The following is a 16,649-nucleotide window of genomic DNA, read 5'->3' as shown; positions in this document are numbered from 1 at the left end:
CCGCTCGCCCCGCACCGGGAGCGCCGCCGCCACCCACCGGGAACGGGACCCGGGGCGGGTCGGGGCCGGGGCAGCCCGGGAGGGGACTTTGGGGGGGGCTCGGGGAGGGGGCGCCGGGCGCGGCCGCGCCTCCCCCTTGCCCTCTCCATGGTTCTGATGGGGCCGGCACCGGGAGGGAGCGGCCGGGCCCCGCCCGCCCCGAGGGGTCCCGCCGGGAGCCGCCGCGCTGCCCGGGACCGGGCGGGGTGAGCCGTGCCGGGAGCCGCTGCCCGGGGCCGCCCGGGACCGGTGTCCCGGTGTCCCGGTATGCGCCCCCCACTCCCGTTCCTCCCCCTCTTCCCCGGTGCGGGACCGGGCGGGGAGGGGGCGGGGAGGGGGGCGGGGGCGCGGCCCCGGGGCCGGTTGCGGGGGGGGGGGGGGGGGATGAGCACGATAAGGACCGGGAGGGGACCGGGGCCGGGGCGGGGGCGGCTGAGGACACGGCGCGGGAGGGGCCGGGGGCGCGGGGGCGCGCCCGGGGGGTCCCAACTCCCGGCAAGTGCGGCGGGGCCGGGCCGGGCGGGGCCGGGCGGGGGCCGGGCCGGGCCGGGCGGCGTGCGGGGCGCGGCGGGCCGTGCCCGGTGCGCGGGGGCCGGCGGCTCGCTGGTGACAAGCCCCTGCCAGAACCTCTTTTGTGCGCCCGCAGCCAATCAAGGCCGCTGACGACACACTTCACTTGGGATATAAAACCCCGGGGCCGCCGCCGCCGCTTTTTCTCCCCCCCCCCCCCGCGGCCCCTCGCCGCCCCGCTCCGCGCCCCGCCGCCGCCGCCGCCGCCGCCCCGCTCCGCGCCCCGCTCCGCGCCCCGCTCCGCCGGCCCGGGCCCGGCGCGCCGCGGCGGGGGCCGGCGGGGAAGGCCCCGGGATGGCCCCGGTGCTGCTGTGGCTGCTGGCGCTGGTCGCGGGGGGCCCGGCGGACGCGCAGCCCCCCGCCGCCGCCGCCGCCGAGCCCGCCTGCCCCGTGTGCCTGTGGCGGCGGCACAGCAAGGAGCTGCGGCTGGAGAGCATCAAGTCGCAGATCCTGAGCAAGCTGCGGCTGAAGGAAGCGCCCAACATCACCCGCGAGGTGGTGAACCAGCTGCTGCCCAAGGCGCCGCCGCTCCAGCAGATCCTCGACCTCCACGACTTCCAGGGCGACTCGCTGCAGCACGACGAGTACCTGGAGGAGGACGAGTACCACGCCACCACCGAGACCGTCATCAGCATGGCCCAGGAAAGTCAGTGCCGCCTTTGTTCCGGCCGCAAACTTCGCCGCCGGGCCCCCCCCGGCCTCTCCCCCCTCTCCCCGACCCCCCCGCTCCCCGCGGCCCCGGCTCCGCGCCTGTAACTTTCCGCGCCGCGCCGGGCACCGGAGCCCCCGGGGCTCCCGCTTCCCTCCCGGGGCTCCCCCGCCTCCCCCGGGGCTCCCCCGCCTCCCGTCCCGCTCCCCCCGGGGCTCCCTGCACTCCCCCGGGGCTCCGCGGCTCCCTCCGGGGCTGCCCGGTTCCCCCCGGGATTCCCCGGCCTCCCCCGGTTCCCCCGGGTTTCCCCGCTCCTCCCGGGGCTCCCCGCACCCCCCGTTTCCCCCCGGCATCCCGGGGCCGCCCCGTGCCCAGCCCCGGGCACCGGCCCGCAGCCCCCAACCCGCCGGCCCCGGGACCGGCTCCGGGCAGCTCGGAGGTGGGGGGGGGTCGCGCTGCGCCGCACCTCGCGGGGCCATGGGGCTGGGGGGGCATCACGGGGACACTGGGGACACGGGGACGTTGGGGACATGGGGACAAGACAGCAGAGCCGGCAGCCACTTCAGGGCACTGGAACCAGGGACTGGGACCAGCTGCTGGGCACTGGGGCTCTGCACTGAGCACCAGGTACTGGGTGCTGGGGCTGGTGACTGGGTGCTGAGAGCAGGCACTCAGTGCTGGGACCAGGTACTGGGTACTGGGACTTAGCTTTGGGTGCTGGGACCAGTGAATGGATACTGGGACCAGTGACTGGGTGCTGGGACCAGTGACTGGGTGCTGGGACCGGGCACTGGGTGCTTGGACCGGGCACTGGGTGCTGGGACTGGGCACTGGGTGCTGGCAGCAGGTACCAGAACTGAGCACTGGGACCCAGCGATGGGGACTGGGACACGGGACTGGGACCTGACGCTGGCACTGGGCACCAGCACTTGACACTGGGACTCAGCACCGGTGCAGGGACCGGCCTCGGGGTGCCGGGCCCGTTTGTCCCCTGGCAGAGCAGCCCCAGGCCCCGCAGCTGGGGGACACCGCGACACGGTGACGTCCCGGTCCCCAAGCCCCACGGGGACACCGGGTGCCAGCAGCGCCCTGCTGCAGCACGTGGCAGCAGGGTGACAGCGGGGTGGTGGCAGGGTGACAGCGGGGTGACAGCAGGGACTGCGCGGGGTCCCCACTGGGCTACGGGGATGGGACAGAGCGCGGGGGCTTCGCATCGCCGTGACATGGCTCCGTCTGTCCGTCCATCCATCCGTCCATCCGTGGGTGCCTGATGTGGGGAGGGGGCGCAGGGCTGGGGCCGTGCTGGTGCGGAGAGGTGCCGGGGGGGCGAGCGTCCCCCTGCTGAGTCCCGGCCCCGCTCCACCTGCTCCAGCCGTGGGTCGAGGCTGCCCGGGACCCCCGGGACCCCCGTGGCGGGGGCCGGGCCGGGCGGGGTGTGAAGGCCGAGCGGAAGGGAGGGAAGTGTGAGGCGCTCCCCTCCGCCAGCCCCCTGACGAATTTCCTTCCCAGGCATTAATAGACTCGGGCGGCTTTGAAATTTTATTACCCATAAAATTGACAACACGCTGGGGTTTTCCTCCCCGCTCCGCGTTAACGCTCACTCCCCCCCCCCCCGGCCCCCTCCTCCCCTTAACAGCTCGGGGGCCCCCAAAATAAATACCAGAGCGCGGCCCCTCCTCCCGGCGTGCGGAGGGGTCCCGCGGCCCCGGCCCCAGCCCCGCAGCCGGATGCGCCGCGGGGCCTGGCCTGCCCCGGCCGCTGCCCCGGCCCCTCGCCGCTCCGTTATTATTATGATTTTTCCTCCCTCTTTGCCTCCCCGTGGCAATTGTGTGGGTTTTTATGGTTCCTGAACAGAAGGAGGGAAAAGGCTTTATAGGCAGCAGAGCCATAAAGCTCTCGGGTTCCCCTCGCCCGCCCCGGCCGCCCCCCCCCACCCCCCGCCCGGGTTTAATCCAAAGCCACAACCCTCCACAGCCCTCACCCCCCCATTTATTTTTTTTTTTTAACTGCAGAAGAAACCCGGGAAGGTTAATTGGGTCCTAAAACCATTTATGGGCTACCCCTGACCCCCGCGACCTCCGGGGTGGAGGCAGCTTAATGAGGGGCGATGGAGGCCGGGGCGCGGGGGGCTACGGCCCGCGGGCGGGGGGCCAGGGGGTGCCCGTGCCAGTGCTGCCACGCCAGCACCGGGGCCGCTCAAGGTCAGGGGGGACCGGGGGCCGTGGGACGGGGCTGGTGGGGATGGAGGCACCGCCGGCACGTGGCCCGCTGCGGGGCGATGGGGTGTCCCCGGGGCGTTGCGGCAGGCGAGGGGTTAAGGGGACATTTTGGGGAGGGGGAGCCCCAAATCCCTCCGGGTGCCTCCGCAATGGGAACAAAGAGCGGGGCGGGGGGCTCGGGGCCGCCCCCCTCCCGGCACATACTCAGCTGTGACCGGTGTCCCGGTAACCTTTATCCCCCGTTGCCACAGCGACGGGCCGAGCATCCTGGCACCGCCGCAGCCCCGTGCCAGGAGCAGCGCGGCGTGGCAGAGCCGCTGCGGCCCCCCCCGGCACCCTGAAGCCCCAACACCTGGGAAGCCGGGATGAGCCGGTGAGAGGCTCGGTTGCAGCTCCAGGGTCCTGCACCGGCTCCAGCGTTGGCGTCTCTCACCTGGAGACCCTACAAAAACACCCCCAGTGGAGCTGTCCTTGCCGCGGTCCAGCTGCGGCGAGCCTGGAGCCGACCCCGTGAATCCACCGAGGATCTCGGTGTGGGACCCTGGGGACCGAGAGCCCCTCGGGGCTGCCACCGGCACGTGCTGGGACAACGTCCCGCCAGCCACCGGTGGCGAAGCCGCCAGGGCTCGGGGGCACCGCGTGCCCTAGGGAGGGGATGGGGCAGCGCAGGGGGAACGTGGTCGGGGCCGGTCCCGGGGGAGCGCGGGTTTAATAGGGGGCTTGTGCGCAGCAAATTGCTGGGAGGGGTTTGCGCGGCGAGCGCCCGCGGCCCCCCAGCCCCCTGTCACTTTGGTTTATGTGAGCCGCGGCGGGGGGGGAGCGCGCGGGCCACATGGCGGATGGATGGCATTCCCGGGGCTGCGGCCGGTGTCGTGACCCCGATGTGTTCGGGGAGGCCTCGCGCGCAGCAAATGGCCCCGCGCTGCAGCTGGGTGCTATTAAACCTGACCGGTGCGTGGCAGGGGGAGGGGGGCTGCTCGGGGAGGGCGGGGGGGGGGGGGGGGGGAAATTCCCAGCTCAATTTGACACAGATGTTTGGCGAGCGGGGAGGGCGGGCGCGGGGCCGCATCCACCCAGGGTGCTGCCGCGGGGCTGGGGGAGGGCGGCTGGGTGCTGGGGGTGCGGATGCTTGGGGGTTCCCGTCCCCAGGGAGGCCGCTCGCCCTCACCCCCATGCCCAAAAGCGTTGCCCAGGGCAGGGGTGGTGGTCCTGCCGTGGTCCCAGGGCGAAGCAGCCTCCCCAACAGCTCCAGGGCCCCTGCACTGCGCCAGGGCGAGCTCAGCACCGCGGGGCCCCTCTTGGCACTTTGCTGCGTGTCGAGCTGCCGCCCGCCGGGACTGCGGGCACACGGCGGGGGATGCTGCGGGTCTGCGGCCGGGGGACGTGCGGGGTCTCTGGTGGAGGCTGCTGCAGGTCTGTGGTCGGGGAGGCTGCGGGTCTCCACCCGGAGGAGGCTGCAGGGCTCCGTCTAGGGGCTGCTGCGGGTCTCCGGCTGTGGATGCTGCGGGTTTCCACCCGGGGGATGCTGCGGGTCCCTGAGCGCGGGCAGCAGGAGGCCAGGGGATGCTGCAGCCCCGGCCGGTGGCTCTGCAGGTGCTCCAGGAGCAGAGCCCCCCGCCCCGCTCAGCCCGGCCCCGCGGCCCCGCAGGGGATCATGAATCCCCGGTGACACAGGGTCAGGGGGCAGCCCCGGGACCTTATTGCGAATCGAGGGGAAATGACCCCCGGGGGCGGCCTCTGACCCGACCTTCAACTCCTAATGACCGAGGAGGAGTTTACACCGGCCTGCGCGTGGGAGGCCTGGGGCAGGGGGGGGCGCCCAGGGGTGCCGGGGGCTCGGTGGGGCGCAGCCGGGGCCGCCCCTGACCCATCCTTCCTCCCGCAGCCGACCCCGTGGTGCAGATCGAGGGCAACCCCCACTGCTGCTTCTTCAACTTCAGCCCCAAGATCATGTTCACGAAGGTGGTGAAGGCGCAGCTGTGGGTGTACCTGCGGCCGGTGCAGCACACCTCCACCGTCTACCTGCAGATCCTCCGCCTCAAGCCGGTGACGGAGGAGGGCAGCCGCCACATCCGCATCCGCTCGCTCAAGATCGACCTCAACTCCCGCATCGGGCACTGGCAGAGCATCGACTTCAAGCACGTGCTGCAGAACTGGTTCAAGCAGCCGCAGAACAACTGGGGCATCGAGATCAACGCCTTCGACCCCAACGGCAACGACCTGGCCGTCACCTCGCTCGGCCCCGGGGCCGAAGGGCTGGTAGGTGCCCGCCGCGGGGACGGAGCCCCAGTGGGAGTTGGGGGGGACCCGGCCGGCTCCGGGGAGCTGGGGGGCAAAGGAGAGGAATGGGGATGGGTGTGGGTGGGGAGGGCAGCTCCATGGGGCTGGTGACAGCTCTGCGGGGATGAAGACAGCTCCATGGGGATGGTTCTGGCTCCATGGGGGTGGTTCTGGCTCCATGGGAGTGGTTTTAGCTCCATGAAGATGATTTTAGCTCCATGGGGATGGTTTTAGCCCCATGGGGGTGGCTCTGACCCCATGGGGATGGTTCTGGCTCCATGGGACTGCTCCCAGCTCTGTGGGGACAATGACAGCTCCGTGGAGCTGGTTATGGCTCTGCTGGCTTCGTCACAGCTCCAAGGGGCTGCTCACAACTCCTTGGGGACAGTGACAGCTCCACAGGGCTGGGGACAGCTCTGGGGAGCTCTGTGGAAGCCAGGGAGCTGGAGCAGTGGGACCGTAGGGCTATGGGACCACAGGGCTATGGGGCTGCAGGGTTATGGGGCCGCGGCCAGGGCTGATGCTCCCCTCTCCCCCCAGCACCCCTTCATGGAGCTGCGGGTGCTGGAGAGCAACAAGCGCTCGCGGAGGAACCTGGGGCTGGACTGCGACGAGCACTCGACCGAGTCGCGCTGCTGCCGCTACCCGCTCACCGTCGACTTCGAGGCCTTCGGCTGGGACTGGATTATCGCCCCCAAGAGATACAAAGCCAACTACTGCTCGGGGCAGTGCGAGTACATGTTCATGCAGAAGTACCCGCACACCCACCTGGTGCAGCAGGCCAACCCCCGGGGCTCGGCGGGGCCCTGCTGCACCCCCACCAAGATGTCCCCCATCAACATGCTCTACTTCAACGACAAGCAGCAGATCATCTACGGCAAGATCCCGGGCATGGTGGTTGACAGATGTGGATGCTCTTAGACCCCCGCTGGTGCTGCCCCCTCCGCCCCGGGCCCCACGTCCAGCCAACAAACTCATCTTTTCTTCCACTTTTTTTTTTTGTTGTTGTTGTTATCGATTTTTTTTTTTTTAAAAAGATACAAAGAACAAGCGTTGAAATTCCTTTGAATGTTGGGGAAAGAGAGCGAGAATAATAATAATAATAATAATAATAAAAAAAAAAAAATCCGGCGGAGAAACGCTGCACCAAACCTGCGCTTCGACATGCATTGTGCAATAAGCAGACCGACAGAGAAGGGAGGGGGCGGCCCCCCCAGCACCGCCACCGCCCCGGCACCGGCACCGGCACCACGCGGCTCCTCCACCGGACACCTCTGGCCCCAGGAGAGAGCAGAGGGGAGACGGCAGCGGCGCAGAGGATGAGTGGAGCCTGTGGGGACGGGGACGCGGCCGTGCGCCCCGCGGCGAAGGCGACATCCGAGGCTGACAGCGGGGAAAAGGCTCCTGCCCCAGTTCCCCTCTCGGAGCGAGGACTGCAGGATCCAGCCCCGGGACGGCTCGGCCACGTGGGCGCAGGCGGCAGGTCCGGCCCGGGAGGAATCCGTCTCCCTCCTTTAATTTATTTATTTATTACGGACCCTCCTGGCCGGCGCTCTGCCATGGGACGCCCCAGGGTGCTGCCTCCTCCCCGCCTTCGCGCCACCATCGCCATGCCGGGCACCACGACAGCAGGGCCAGCGCAGCCCTCGAGGCCCCTGCGTGCCCCCAGCCCTGTGCCACCCACAGCTGGAGGGGTCCCGGCTGCCCCCCCCGGCCTACTGGAGCGGATCTGGCCCCAGCGGGACGCAGCCGGGGGGACTCAGGGGGACGCGGCCGGGGGGGCGGCCGCGGTGCGGGGTTATCTGGAGGCGGCACCGGCCAGAATTGGACGGAGGCTCTGGCTGGGGAGAAATTCCGCTTATGCGGCACATTCGCCTCCCCCTCTGCCCTCGATGTTTGGATTATTTTCGCATGAGAACAGGATCCTGCTTTCTCAAGAGTTCATCTGCCCCTGCTGCTCCGGCGTCTCCCCTCCGCGGCCGCAGTGATGCAACCGGCCCTGGCGCCAGGCGGCCGCCGGCCCCGCACCCCCCCCTCCATCCCCCACGCACCGGGCACCCCCGCGCCCCCCGCCCCCGGACCCACGGGATGGAAGCCGCCGGCTCGGGGGCAGCACGAGGAAGACCCCGGACCTCGTCCCTAGCACTTATCCAAAGGGTGCCGGAGCGCCCTGGCCAGGCGCCGTGCCCCAGCCCTCCCACCCCCATTGCAGCACCATGGGGTGGGGGGCACGGGGAGAGACCCCCCCCCGTCCCCGGCTGGGCCGTCCCCATGCCCCACGCAGCACTTAGGGACAGCTCAGGGGTCGGATGCGCGCCCTGGCCAGAGGACTTGGGATGCTCAGCACTTGTCCCCCGCTCCATGTGCCCCCCAAGCGCTTACAAGGACGAGGCTGCCCCGGAGCCCCCCAAGCACTTAGGGCCCGGAGCGCACGGGGTTCCCGGGGCTCAGCAGCCACTCTCCAGCCTCAGTGGCACGAGGGAGGTGGTGCAGGGCTGGATACAACCTGTGGGATCCGCCAGCGCCGACACCAACCCGGCTGCGGGGCGAGAGGTCGGTGCCGCAGCCCCAATCCCTGCTCTTCAGTGCCTTTGGGGGCTGCCAGCGCCGCCTCCGGAGCCGGCAGGGGGATGGGGGGAAGCAGCGTCCCGCAGCACCTGGGGGGCTTGTCCTGGAGAGGTGGCACTCAGAGGGCATTTTGCCAGTCCCCATCGTGGTTGCAGCCAGCACCCACCATCGTCACCTCGTCCCTCTGCGTACGACACCGCTGGATGTGGCCGCTGATTGAGGATGCGCTCGGGTGGAGCTGGGCGCCGGGAAAAAGCCAAAATCTGCTTCAGAGTGAACTGGAAAGGGTGCGGGGCCGAGCGTGCTCCAACGCTTGTCCACGGCTGTTGGAAGAGCCTCAAGCCCCGTGCAGCCATGTGCAACGCGCTCGGCACAACACGGCTGCTCCCCGGGCACCGCTCACGGTGCTGCCCACGAGACACGGGGCGCAAAAGGTGGTGGCACCGGGGCGGCCAAGCCTGGAGCCACGCGAGGCAGTGGATGGGAACCACGGCCCCAAAACCCGGCCCCGCTCCCACAAAAGCCCCCGCGCCCACCGGGGTGCCGCGGCAGGCAGGTGGCGCCGGAGAAGAACTGGGACCAGTGCCCCGCGCTGACTGGTCCCAGCGCCGGACCGAGGGCAGCAGGCTGGGCGGCGCAGCCCCGGCAGTATGTTATTATTTACACTGTGTATTGTTACTGTGCGTAATGTCCTAGGTTATTTTTGTTCGTTTGTTCGTCGTTTCGTTCTGTTTTTTAATTGGGTGCGGGGGGACGCGGCGGCGACTTCGCGAGGGCGATGGCTCAGGACAGAGGCCACGGGAGGGAGGGGGGACGTGGCGGGTTCGAATCGCATGACCAAAAGGCCATTGGTGGTCGGGGGGGGGGGGATGTTTTTTAATCACATGACCAAACACAGCACTTGAACATCAAAAAATAAAAATAAATAAAAAAATATTTAAAAACAATACAAAACATAAATAAATCGGAGCATTCAGAGCTTTCAGCTCCCGTCCCGCACCGGGGGCTCTCACGTGCCTGGAGGTCCCAGCCCTGCTGCCAAACCAACGCGGGTGCCACAAGCCACCGCCGGTGCCACGGCACCTGGGGACAGCCCCGTCCCCACCAGCCTGCCACGGGCACCGGCGTTGCCATCCGGCGGCCACCGGAGGCTCGGCTTGGCCCGGAGGGCAGGAGCGAGCAGAGCCTCTGTGCTGAAATCCTGCATCAGGTGAGGGTCCCATTTGCACTACGGAAAGGAGAGGAGGAGGAGAGGCTGGGTACAGGATCCCCTGCGCCGTGCAGCCGAGGTGCTCCCACGCCTGCGCTTCCTCATCGCAGTTTTCCCTGTCCCCGTGCCACCAAATCCCCCGGGGATGGGGGCAGCACGAGGTTCCCCCAGCCGGGGCTCAGTCCCCTTCCTCGTGTTCTTGCCTACCTCAGGGGCTCCGGATGACACCCGAGGCTTTACTCGCAGCACCCATTTATTTTCTGCCCTGGGGACAGGCGGGCACGCTGCAGCCTCCTTAGGGACATGCTGCACCCCTGGGAGGAGGACGCAGCGTGGCCACCGCTCACCCGTGGGAGAATCGCGCACGGATGCGGCCGAGCAGGAACCGAAAGCAGTGGGCACGCCGGCGTCCCTGCAAAAAGTAAAATAAAATAATAATAATATTTTGGGAGAAGCGACAGAAAAGGCAAAAAAAAAAAAAAGCAAAAAAAAAGCTCAGTGATCGTCTCAGTTACCGTGTTGTATAAATCACGTTCGTTCTGTATCTTGCGTTAGTCTCTGGTGTATATGCTAACTGTTGCTTCTGTCCCAGTTCCTTCCTTTTTTTTTTTTTTTTTTTTTAGACTTTTTGTACAATAAAAAAACTATATAGCCAAAAAGAAGAGAGGAAAAAAAAAAGGGAAAACTGCTGAGAAACGCGTTTCGCTTGGGTTCCTTGTCACCATGATCCCTCTGCACGGCGCCCACCAGGACCCCAGCTCCACACCCAGGGATGCTGCAGAGGGGGCCCACATGGCCAAACCCCCCACAGACCCAATTTTCCTGCAGGAGCCACCTCCCACCCCCCCAGTGCCACTCGCTGGTGGAGGCACAGGAGGCTGTGGGGAGACCCCGTCCTCCAGGTCCTCACCTCCCTGCCCCGTGCCGGGACCACCGCTGCCTCCCCGTCCCCGCTGGGCTCGGCCCCCATGCTGCGTCCCTGCGTCACCGCAGCCCTCCAGCACCGCGCGCCCCGTCCCGCAGCCCCCCCATGTCCTCCCTCGAGAGCCTCTGCCTCGATCCAGCGCCCCCAGCCTTGGCTGGCTCGGGAAATATGTTTCCTGATGCTTCTCATTTTTCCCACGCTCCCTGCTGCCGGCCGCGGAGCAGCGGATGAGAGGGGAAGAAATCCGCCCTAACGCCCGCGCCCCGCTCCGTCCTGGTGCCAGAAGCGCGTCTCCCCCCCTCTCCCCAAACCCTCCCCAAACATTTGCCTTTGTGCTTCAAAAACCACGCTGAGAACCAGCAAGGCAGCACACAAACACCCCCAAAACCATCCGAACGGGTCGGGAAGAGGCATCCCCATCCCGCCAGTGCGGCCCCGGCCTCTCCTCGCCCCAGCCCCGCTCCTTGGTGGCTTCGCCCCACGGAGGGGACGCCGAGCACGTGGGCGCCGGCGGCCTCCGCTGCCTCCGCTCCACGCTGTAAAGCTGAGATTTACAAGTGGCCGGAGGAGCCCAGAGCTGGGCAGCCTTTATGGAGCCTCATTAGGAGCTGCAGGTATGCCGAGAATGTCGCAGCTAATTACAGCTGGGCTCGGCGGGGGACAGGGGTGCGCAGCTGGGGGGGGCGCTGGGGTCGCCGGCCGCGGGGCCGGGACGGAGCCGCGAGGTTCTTGGCACGAGCGGGGCCCAGGCGCGAGGGCTCAGCTCCAGCACGGAGCCCCGGGGTCGGGCAGGTCCCAGGCCCCAGTGGCCCCGTGGAGCTGCGCCGCTTCCCGGCTCTCGCGCTCCCTGTGCCGGAGCCAAGGTCCCTTCCCAAAGGCCTGGGGATGCGCTCGGGGGTTGCCGCGTGCCCCCGTCCTCGCTGCCCTGCTGCTCCCCAGCTCTGCTTGCTCCATCGGAGACTCCCTGAGCCCAGCCTGGTTGTAGGCAGCTTTAGGCAAGGCTGAGGTCCCGGCCATGCACAGGGCGCCAAAATCTGGGGAAGAAACCCACCCAGTCTCCTCTGGACCTGGCTTTCCCATGGGTGAAGCTCCTGGAGTGCTCTGGGACCTGCGCAATGGCACCGGCACCGAACCAGAGCCTGGGGTGTGATGTGTGGCACCAAACACTGGTGGCAGTGAGGTCCGGGGCACCCCCACACCCCCACCTGCCCGCTGCCCCCACGCGGGCACCGCGAGGTCCCGGCCCCCTTTGTTTGTTTGTTTCGGGGACGATGTCAAGAGTTTAACGAGCGCGCGCCTTTGTTCTGGTCACGTCTCCCCGAGGCTGCACCCCACATCAGCGGCTCCCCGGCCACCGGCTGACCTAGTTCCGAAACCCAGGGCAGGGCTGGGGCGGGGGGGGGGGGGAGAGGGACAAATTAGGACAGGGACGTGCGGGCGACCACCCACAGCTGCACCATGACATAATATGGCTCCCTAACCTTCCCCTCCGCTGCCTAACAAGACTGCCCGCACGCAGCATTCACAGTAATTAAACCATCAACAGGGAGCTTGGCTGGGATCCACCGACCTCGCCACGTCCCGGGGAGATGCCGGCGTGGGGCACGGCGCAGCGGCAGCACCGGGGGGACCGGGTGGCTCAGCCCTCGGCCACGGCACTCGGGGATGGGACTGCGGGGTCCTTGAGGTCCCTGAAGTGTCCCATGCTCAGGCACGGGGCGGTGAGTTCCTCATGCGGGGTGTTCCCCGTCCTTCCCTGTCCCCCAGCGGATGCATCCATGGAGCCTCCGCTGCAGCAGGGAAACCTCGGGGGGACGACGGCACCCACCGGCCCCGACACCTCGCCACCGCTCAGGAAGGGCAGCGCTTGGGTTCCTCGGGGCAAGGAGCGCAGAACCGGTGAGTCTGGAGAGGGAAAGCGAGGTCCTGGCACGGTGCAGGAACCCTCCTGCAGCCGTGGAGAGGCTCGGCCGTGGGCTCAGCCCCGCGCCCCCAGCCCCACGCAGGGGCTCACCGGCCCCACGGCAGCGCAGGTGGGGGGCAGCCCCTCCGCTCGCCCCTGCACACGCCGGGCTGCACTCTTTTGTCCCCTCATTTCCCTGAATTTAAACAAAAGACGCTTCCAACCCACCCAGGGAGGCCGCGGGGAGCAGAGCCGAGCGCCGCGGGGAGAAGGGGCGCTGGCACCGGCTCGGGACCGAGCCCCCCGCGCCCCGAGCCCCCACCTCCTCCGCGGCCCCCACACTGCGCAGCCCCACCGCTGCTCCCGCCCCCGGCCCCCCCAGGCCTGACCTATAGTCCCACTCGCATTTACAGCCCAAGCGTCTGCTGTGAAAAGTGACTTCATGCTGAATTTGGGCACTGCACGGCGTTACCAGCTCTCACGCTGCAAGCCCCGGCCCTCCTTTTCTTTCGCTCGCTTTCCCACACTTTCCCCCGCTCATTGTGTGCCCGCTGCTTTTTTTCTTCGCCTATTCAGCCCAAATTAGTCACGAGCAGCCCCCAGCTTGGAGAGGAAAAATAAATTAGGTGGTGTTTTAAACACAGTGTGATTGGAACGATTCTCCCCTGCACCCAGGAGGGGAAAGCCCGGCCTTTGAAAGATGCGGCGTCCTCCACCAACAGCCCCCGCGCACGGCCCCGGGAGCGGGCTGGGGACGCGGCCCCGCGCGGAGCTCACCGGGTTGCGGTGCCACGGCCACAGGAGGCTCAGCCCCGGCCAGGAGAGGGGACGGGGAGAAGCCGGACCCAGCCCCACACCGCGGGGAAGGACGGCGTGGGACATGCGGCCAGGCACCAGGTCCCCATCCCTGCTCCGGGAAGGGGACGGCACCGGGATCCCTGCGTTCGGTTCTCGGCGTGATGAGGTTGGAAGCCTGGAGAAGCAGCAGCGACGAAGCCTCAGATGCCAGGAGAGCTCTGCCTGCCCCTCCTCACCTCTCTGACCACCCGTGGCTCCCGGCACCCACACCAGTGGTGAAGGGAAGCACTGGCCCTGCTGTCCTTATGCACCTCGGCGGCTCCAGCACAGCTACCGCCGGGTGCCAGCCCCCGGCCAGAGCAGCAGGGAGGCTCCAGGGAGGCAAGAGGGGACGAGGAGCTGGGGCAGGCCGGGAGCAGGGGCCAGGAGCAGCTTTCTTCAGGGCCGTGGTGCACCAACATCTGTCTGTCCGTCCGTCTGTCCGTCGCAGCCCCATCCCTGCAGCACGCTCCGGCCCCGAGTCAAAGCGACAGACACCAGAATTGCCTTGGAGAAGCAGTTTTATTATGAAACCAAGAACGAAATGCAGTGTTTGCCCTGGCACACTACAAAACATCTCAAGCATATAACCAGCAGAAGGATCATGAGCCAAATAGAAAATACATCTTACAAAATCTGACATAAAAAAACAGAACAAAACAAAACAAAACAGAATAAAGTTATTACATTAAATCGGGAAAGAGCAAGGGAGCTTTGATTCACTCAGCCATCGACAACCCAAGACACCACGACACCCGGACCCCGTGGCTTTTAGCTGCCCTTTGGGAAAGTAAACAAACGTCCAAGGTATTGCTTAGAGTCACTGAGGGCGCACACAGGCAGTCAGACTGCAGACATTAGTGGAACAGAAGCAGTTTGAAGACTTCTACGTTAAAAAATATATATATATTGCTTATTAAGAATCAGGTATAAGCCTCTGGAAAGCTCCATTTGTACACGCATCCGCTGTTCTCTGGCATCTTAAGGGACCAAGCATGGACAACGCAAACGCCTTTCCCAGAAAAGGTTACAGTCAGAAATAAAAAATCCTACAACTTCAGTAAGACTCCAGACAACAGAAGGATTTCAGCCAAAATGCCCACCCAAAAACCCAAGCGGAGGCCTGGACCTCTGCTTATACCTGGGGCCGAGGTATCCGTGCGAGGGAAAGCACTGCACAAGGTGTAGCAGGAACGAACGCTTGCAACTGGAACTAATTCTCTGGGTACAAAGAAGGAAGAACAGGCACCGGGCGGCTGCTCTCGCTGCCACAGCGCTGCCGGTCCGACAGACACTGACCTCGGGCTCTACTCTTCACCACCGTGTGCCCACAGAAGCCACCCCGAGGAATTGCTCGTTACAGCCCCCTAGGAACGGAGGTGCCCTCCGAAATGCCGCAGCAACAGCGTGCGCTTAACAGGCTGCAGCAGCGCTGCCTTCCGTGGGACCCGGCCAAGGTTTTGCCCCACAACTTGACTGCAACGGCCCCGGGTAACGCAGAAGGAACTGCGTTAGATCAGAGATCTTCAGCCCTGAACGCAGGTCCTAGGGCAACAGCGGTGCCCTCCCGCGCCCTCCGGCAGCTCGGAGAAGAGCGAGGCTTCTTCAGCCAGTGTGCGAGTCAGCCAGCTCGCCAGCTGCTCTGAAGCAAAGAGAGGAGAAAATGAAACCCAGCCTGAGAACACGCTCGGACAAAGGGATTCTGGCGTTGTGTTTAAGGAGAGAAATGTATCGCTGACCTTAGCGGGACCTGGAAAACGTGCGTGAAACGCCAGGAGCCCCAGAGGGCTTAACAAGGCCGGATAAATGAAGTGGTCAGGACGGGCTCTGTCTGCAAGCACGCTGCTACTTTTCCCTCCTCGTTTTAGGACACCGGTCTCGATCTAAGGTTAACCGGCAATTCCTGCCCTGACAATCCCCACTAGCCTCACCCTGGGAAGGAAGGGTGAAAGGAAGGTGGAACTGCCCCGTGTGCTGGCTACCAAAGCGCTGCTCCTCTGTTTCTGAAAACACCAGACCAAATCCTTCCCTGCCATGCAACCTGCTGGGGCGCAGAGCAGAGCCCACATCCCACGTCGTGCTCTCCCGATGAGGCGTCCTTGTCCCAGCCGCCAGGAAGAGACCGTGACACAGCCGAGCCTCGGGGCCCGTTTTCACAAGGTAAAGGAGGAGAGGACCAAGAGATGGAGGCAGCATCGAGACAGCAAACACCAAACACTTCCAACCGCTCCTCGCTCCAGCAGCAATTCCAGTGAATTCTTAACCTAGAGCCGTGCCAGAGACAGCCAGGGAAGGACCAGGCTGCAGGGTTTCGGGCTACCAAAGATGCAATAAGAACAGTTCCTTCTTTTTGCCCTACTTCTTTTTTTTTTTTTTTAAAAAAAAAAAAACAACTTTGTAACTTGAAAGAGTAAGTAGCACAATCATACAACTATGGGGGGTTCCCTGCCTACTCATCACTAAAACCTAGAGGAACAGAGTGTGAGAGAAAGTGGGGGAAAGAGAAAGAGTATGCACGCACTCGAGGCACACTGCAAGTGGGGGGAAGCTAGGGAGGACCGGCATCAGACAATCCCAAAGCGCTCTGCTCTTTTCCTCTTCTTTGCCTGTAAAAAAAAAAAATAAATAAATAAATAGAAGAAAATTCAAGACCAAGACCAGCGAACGAGTTCTTCTAAAGTCTCGCCCAACCTGGTGGAGGATTTCCTACCAGCCCGGCGTGGGTACGGCAGCTCCAGCCCCTTCCTGAGCGTGCTGACACAAAGCCCGTTGGAGGGGAGGTTTTGTACCGCGCTTGGCAGGGAGCTATGAAGGTTTTATTCTAACCCTGGGACAAAGAGAGCCCCCAAATCCAGTAGCAGAAATATACAGTGCCTGAGATACAGTGCTGCTGGAGTCACTTCATCTTGCTGGCAACGCGCTACAAAAGGGTTGAGCTGGGAACAATGCCTACTTTAGAGGCCTAGAAACCCTTCCAGGCAGTGGGGAGGTGGGAAATGTAAAAGGGCAAAGGGTTAACACTCGCCTATTCATGGAAAAGGTGAGAGGGACACACTAAAACGCATTAAATATACTATTGCGTCTCTCAGATATGCCTTTAAGCCGATACACGAGGGGCGTATAAATCTTAATTTTTAGCAGGATAAATAGCCCGGGGGCAACAGAAGCCCTAATCAAGAATCTCCAGGGGAAAGGTGCATTTGAGTGCACACAATACTAGTAAAAAGACCTTTTTGTTCCAGGCACAATCTCCAAGTGACCTAACGGAAAAGCATGGAATCCCTCAGCCCAGCCGCCCCCTCCGCGCGGGCCGCGGGGGCTCATTCTCCCATGCTCGGCAGCAGGCTGGGAACGCGCGGGGCGGCGCCTCGGCAGCGAGCTCAGAACGGCACAAAAAAGGCCCCCGAGCCCCACCTGGAGCGCCGAGAGGGCTCTCGGGGAGCACACCA

The 16,649-nt window shown here is 65.4% G+C and overlaps 2 protein-coding genes across 2 annotated transcripts in view; one reads left to right on the top strand and one right to left on the bottom strand.

Annotated features, from left to right (window-relative positions):
- Nucleotides 1-695: 695 nt before the first annotated feature.
- Nucleotides 696-9,106, top strand: GDF11 (growth differentiation factor 11). The gene is made up of 3 exons (XM_082781331.1): nucleotides 696-1,255; nucleotides 5,363-5,736; nucleotides 6,298-9,106. The coding sequence occupies exons 1-3, from the start codon at nucleotides 904-906 to the stop codon at nucleotides 6,676-6,678; spliced, it is 1,107 nt and encodes a 368-aa protein (XP_082637457.1). The 5' UTR covers nucleotides 696-903; the 3' UTR covers nucleotides 6,679-9,106.
- A 4,603-nt stretch (nucleotides 9,107-13,709) lies between these two features.
- The window catches only part of SARNP (SAP domain containing ribonucleoprotein), a 28,317-nt gene continuing 25,377 nt past the window's right edge, over nucleotides 13,710-16,649 (bottom strand). The window contains exon 11 of the mRNA XM_082781342.1: nucleotides 13,710-15,806. Within this exon, the coding sequence (XP_082637468.1) occupies nucleotides 15,765-15,806 (42 nt within the window). The 3' untranslated portion in view covers nucleotides 13,710-15,764. The remainder of the gene's footprint in view (nucleotides 15,807-16,649) is intronic.

The sequence above is a fragment of the Aythya marila genome (genome assembly GCF_965140915.1).
Source record: "Aythya marila genome assembly, chromosome: 30".
In the NCBI taxonomy this organism is placed as follows: domain Eukaryota; kingdom Metazoa; phylum Chordata; class Aves; order Anseriformes; family Anatidae; genus Aythya; species Aythya marila.
The sequence above is the reverse complement of the archived record's forward strand: the minus strand, read 5'-3'. Positions and strand labels throughout refer to the sequence as shown.